Below are 5,963 nucleotides of genomic sequence, written 5' to 3'. Positions count from 1 at the left end.
GATATTCTGAATTTACAATATGCTCTCCTGAGTGATTTATTCGTGAGATTATTGATGTAAAATTCTGGCTGTAAAAGTGATTTCAAATTTGCATGATGTGACAGATATTTTGATGAAGAAATAGAGTCATGCCACTCTTGTGAATACGTGTCAATCAGCCTTTGTTTTATTTTTATTAAAAGTGACTCCAGTGTTTACTGCCATCGTAATTGCTGTGTAGTAATTTGTATTGATTTGTGAATTTAGTGAATTTTGTAATATATTTGTTGATTGTATACCACTTGTTGGGTGTTTGTTGGTTTCACACTAGGTTACGACAAAATTTCTGGATTAACACATTGTTTTAATTTGGAAATCGACACGTAACAGTAGTAAGTAAACTAAGCGTCAAAAGAAAGACGGCGCTCGTGCGGAGACAAAAAAAAGAGAGAGAGACATCGATATGGCCGAAATGGGGGCAACACAGGTCCAAATTGCCAGAAGGTTTGCTTGTACACCATTGACAGTAGCCAGGCTGATTCAACGGCACAGGCAGACAGGGAGGACACGGGGCAGGCCTAGAACCGGACGATCCCGAGTAACAACACTACTGGAAGACGGTCAGATACGGCCCATTCACCTGCGAAACAGATTCGTAACGTCCCATTAGCCAACGTACAGTACTACGACGACGTCGTGCTGCTGGAATCCGAGCGTATCATCCTTTCCTAGGAATGGTACTGACTGCTCAACATCGACGCCTGAGACTGCGATGGGCGAGGCAGGTTCGACGCTGGCAAGTGAGAAATTGGCGTCGAGTGCTGTTTACTGATGAAAGTCTAGTAACTTGTTTAACTTGTTTCGAAATTACGGCAGAGAACGAGTTTATCGATACAGAGGGGAATGTTTGGCTCCGGCGTGTATTCGAGAGGTCCATCCATTCGGCGGGTTAGGTGTCATGTTGTGGGACGGTATTTGTGGAGATGAGAAGACACATTTGGTGATTATACAGGGAAACCTGAACGCTGTGCAGTACAGAGGCCAAGTGTTGCAGCCAGTTGTGCTTCCGTTCTTACAAAACCAACAGCAGGGGACATTGTTTCAACACGACAATGCCAGGCCCCATACTGCAAGACTGACTCGGTACTTTCTAAACCAGCAGAACGTTGACCTGCATCTGTGGGATCATCTTGACAGACAGATTAGAGCACGCCATCAGCCTCCCATCAACAGACAAGAATTGCAGCAGGCCCTGAGAGACGAGTGGCAACAGATTCCAGTCCACGTCATCAGTAGACTGACGTCATCGATGAGGCGGCGTATCACAGCATGCATTGAGGCAGCTGGAGGTCATACACGCTATTGAAGGCAACTGTGTCGACAATGAACTTGTAGTGTGTCTGACAATGTTTTGGTGACATTTCAGACACCTTTTGAAAATGAAATTTCTTACCCCACCATTGTTTACCTTGAGCTTACATTACCTGTGATTGAACAATTTCATTCAAACTGTGGTTGATCAATCATTTGTTACCCCTCCCTAGATTATATTATAATTCACTACCTCTTCTTGTAATTTTTTTATCGATCATGGAGCTCGACCTATACTTTCTTTTACTGCCCAGTTTAGTCTGCTGTAACACAGTTGCTCCTCACAAACCACGGTGTTCCTCTTAATTGTTTTTCTTCTTGTCAATGTTCCTCCTACCTCTTGGTGTTCCTGGCACACATTAGTGTTCGTCACAGCTCTTGGTACTCTCAAGTGCTTGCGTCCCTCTCAAATCTTAGTGTTCCTCTTCTTTAGTTGTTCCTCAACTTTAGTTGTTCTTCTATCAGTTCCTTTCAACTCTCAACTCTTTGTGATCCTCTCATATCTTGGTGTTTCTCTGAACCCTTTTTAAGCTCCCCTCAAATCTTAGTATTCTTCTCTGTCTTTCTCTCAACACTTTGTAATCCTCTGACATATTGGTGTTTCCCTGAACGCTTTGTTTTCTTCTCAACTATTGGTGGTCTTCTCAACTCCTAGTGTCCCCCACAACTCTTTGGGGTCTTCTCAACTCCTAGTGTCCCCCACAACTATTGGTGGTCTTCTCAACTCCTAGTGTCCCCCACAACTATTGGTGGTCTTCTCAACTCCTAGTGTCCCCCACAACTCTTTGGGGTCTTCTCAACTCTTGGTAATCATCTAAACATTTTGTGTTTCCCCCAAAGATTTTGTTGTAAACTAAGATTGAGACTTCATACTTCAAACTTAGTTCTGGTGAGTCGCACCTTCACGGAGATAAGCTTTGCTAGTCCGCGTGGCAATTTTGGAAGATTCGTGTGTGATAAGAACAGGGTGCGTAATTTGTAAACCTATAAATACCATCTGGCATAAGTAACTCCTCACTGTCGTCATGTTGAAGCTCGCAATCTTTGCTGTTCTGGTCGCTGCTGCAACTGCAGGTTTGTGAAATACAGAGCCCTTTGTAGCAAAACCCTCGTTTAGGACAGGGACACATCTGGTTATATTTCAGAGTTATTTCATTTTGACATAGCAGTTCATGTGACACGTTGCGCGGCTGAGAACATGAGATCCCTGGCGGACAAACGTACGATACAGCTTTACTCATTTATAGCAAACGTACAGAAATGTATATGTTTCTAATTCAGGATCAGAGTTAGTTTATTTAGTTAAGAAAATCGGTGCTTGAAATCTAGTGGGATATGCAATGCTTTTTTAATGGCCTTAATATCTTTGCAGCTATCTCATCTTCATGTCTTCACGCCATATGCGTGGTAAGTGAATTATTGTTTCATGTATATTTTGTCACACAGATAACCTAAACCATACCATTACTAATTTACACAGACACAAGGCGTGTATGTGGTAGGTAGTTATTATCCTACTTGGCGTGTATGTGGTTGTTATTCTCCTACTAGGGTTGTATGTGGTAGTTTGTATCCTGCTAGCAGTGTATGTGATTGGTAGTTATCATCCTACTAGGCATGTATGTGGTATTATTATTACTAGCTATAGGGGTGGTGGTTATTGCTATTATCCTCCAAGGCGTGTATGTGGCAGTTAATATCCTACAAGGGGTGTTGGTGTTTGTTATTGTTATTCTCCTCCAAGGTGTGTATGTGGCAGTTATTATCCTACTAGGGGTGTTGCTGTTTGTTATTGTTATTCTCATACTAGGCGTGTATGTGGTAGTTATTATCCTACTAGGGGTGCTGGTGTTTGTTATTGTTATTCTCATACTAGGCATGTATGTGGTAGTTACTATCCTACTAGGGGTGTTGCTGTTTGTTATTGTTATTCTCCTCCAAGGCGTGTATGTGGTAGTTATTATCCTACTACTGCTGCCGGTGTTGGTTATTGCTTTTCTCCTACGGGGCGGGCATGTTGTTGTGCTACGGACGTCTGCCTTCCTATTGTTGTCGATGTTTCTTTTGTCTACTGTATTCTGCCTTCCTTTTGCCTACCACTCTCACTCACTCAACCCTATTGTTGCACAGGTGGAGTCTGGCTGCCAACCGCTTGGGTGTAAATATGACGTTAATGGTGATGCATGTGGCTACTATCAGATCCATGCGGGCTATTATTCTGACTGCGGTAGTCCTGGATCAAGTGAGTGGTTTCTATTCTTACAGTACATCATATTAATAATACACTAGACATGTGTACAATGAGCGCCATAGCAACACGATCTGCTTTGGAAAAAGCCAGTTGAATTGAATGATTGGTGATGTGTTGTTTGATGGTGATGGACTGATTAATGATGAATTGTCTGATGGTGATGGGCTGATTAATGATGAATATTCTGATGGTGATGATGATGACGGATTGCTGTTGTATTGTTGGATGGGGATGGACTGCTTAATGATGAATTGTTTGATGGTGATGTACTGATTGATGATGTATTGTTTGATGGTGATTGACGGATTGATGATTTATTGTTTGATGTGATGGACTGATTGATGATGTATTGATTGATGGTGATGAACGGATTGATGATGTATTGTTTGATAATGGACTTATTGATGATGTATTGTTTGATGGTGATTGACGGATTGATGATATATTGTTTGATGGTGATGGACTGATTGATGATGAATTGTTTGATGTGATGGACTGATTGGGTTGTATTGTTTGATGGTGATTGACGGATTGATGATGTATTGTTTGATGGTGATGGGCAGATTGATGATGTATTGTGTGATGGTGATGGACTGATTGATGATGAATTGTTTTTGATGGTGATGGACTGATTGATGATGTATTGTTTGATGGTGATGGAATGATTGATGATGTATTGTTTGATGGTGATGGACTGATTGATTATGTATTGTATGATGATGATGATGATGATGATGACTGATTGATGATGAATTGTTTGGTGATGATGGAATGACTGATGATGAATTGTTTGATGTTGTGGACTGATTGATGATGTATTGTGTGATGATGACGGACTGATTAATGATGTTTTGTTTGATGGTGATGGACTGATTGATGATTTATTGTTTGATGATGATGTACTTTTGATTATGAATTGTTTGATGTGATGGACTGATTAATTATGTTTTGTTTGATGGTAATGGACCGATTAATGATGAATTGTTTGATGATTATGTACTTTTGATGATGATGAATTGTTTGATGGTGATGGACTGATTAATGATGAATTGTTTGATGATGATATACTTATGATGATGAATTGTTTGATGGTGATGGACTGGTGAATGGTGAATTGTTTGATGATGAACTTTTGATGATGAATTGTCTGATGGTGATGATGATGTCGGATTGCTGTTGTATTGTTGGATGGAGATGGACTGATTGATGATTTATTGTCTGATGATGGGCGTATTGGTGATCTATTGTTTGATGATGATGATGATGTTGAATTGTTTGATGGTGATGGACTGATAAATGATTAATTGGCTGATGGTGATGAAATGACTGATGATGTATTGTCTGATGGTGATTGACTGATTAATGATGAATTGTCTGATGGTGATGAGGGGCGGTCGGGTAGCCTAGTGGTTAAAGCGTTCGCTCGTCACGCCGAAGACCCGGGTTCGATTCCCGACATGGGTACAATGTGTGAAGCCCATTTCTGGTGTCCCCCGCCGTGATATTGCTGGAATATTGCTAAAAGCGGCGTAAAACCAAACTCACTCACTCACTCACTGATGGTGATGAACTGACTGATGATGTATTGTCTGATGGTGATGGTCTGACTGATGATGAATTGTCTGGTGGTGATGGACTGATTAATGATGAATTGTTTGATGGTGATGGACTGATTGATGATATATTGATTGATGGTGATGGTCTGATTAATAATTAATTGTCTCATGTGAAGGACCTATCAATGATGTATTGTCTGATGTGATGGAATGATTAATGATGTTTTGTTTGATGAAGATGATTTGATTGATTATTGATTGTTGATGGTGATGAAAGGATTGATGAATAATATATTGATGCATGCAGGTTGGCAGGCCTGTGCCAAGGACAAGTCCTGCGCCGACAGTTGCGTCAGGGCCTACTTGAATCGTTACGGCACCTACTGCACCGGAGGAAGGACTCCTACCTGCGAGGACTACGCCAGGATTCACAATGGCGGTCCCAAGGGCTGTGTACACAGCAACACACTCGGGTACTGGCACAAGGTCCAGACACACATCGGTTAATACGTCGAGTCATGTAGCATTCCTAGCGTTTGTTAATACACATGCTAATTGCGTTTGCATTTTTTGTCTTGATAAAGCATTTGATCGAATCTTGATGAGTCACGTATTAGGGGCACATACGTGACGATGTTTTTATGTAAAACATGCACCAACCACAGAAGTGTGAACGTTTCTGTTCCGTTACCTTGTCTGCGCTCGTTGCTAAGGTGTAATGTTGTCCACTGCGGAAAGACACAATCGTTACTGAGCCGAAGGGGTCTTCACTGCGGTGGTCAACGCTCCTTGCAAAGGCGTTAAGC

The 5,963-nt window shown here is 41.5% G+C and overlaps 1 protein-coding gene across 1 annotated transcript; it reads left to right on the top strand.

The window, feature by feature from the left end:
- The first annotated feature begins 2,320 nt into the window (after nt 1-2,320).
- LOC139473464 (lysozyme 3-like) lies at nt 2,321-5,717 on the top strand. Its single transcript, XM_071256054.1, has 4 exons — nt 2,321-2,424; nt 2,723-2,757; nt 3,481-3,592; nt 5,465-5,717. Exons 1-4 carry the CDS (start codon nt 2,376-2,378, stop codon nt 5,662-5,664), a joined length of 396 nt encoding a protein of 131 aa, XP_071112155.1. The 5' UTR covers nt 2,321-2,375; the 3' UTR covers nt 5,665-5,717.
- The last annotated feature ends 246 nt before the right edge of the window (nt 5,718-5,963 follow it).

The sequence above is a fragment of the Haliotis cracherodii genome, unplaced genomic scaffold (assembly GCF_022045235.1).
Source record: "Haliotis cracherodii isolate W230 unplaced genomic scaffold, xgHalCrac1.p SCAF_29, whole genome shotgun sequence".
Classification (NCBI taxonomy): Eukaryota; Metazoa; Mollusca; class Gastropoda; order Lepetellida; family Haliotidae; genus Haliotis; species Haliotis cracherodii.
Note: the sequence above shows the minus strand (reverse complement) of the source record. Positions and strands in the feature narration are given on the sequence as shown.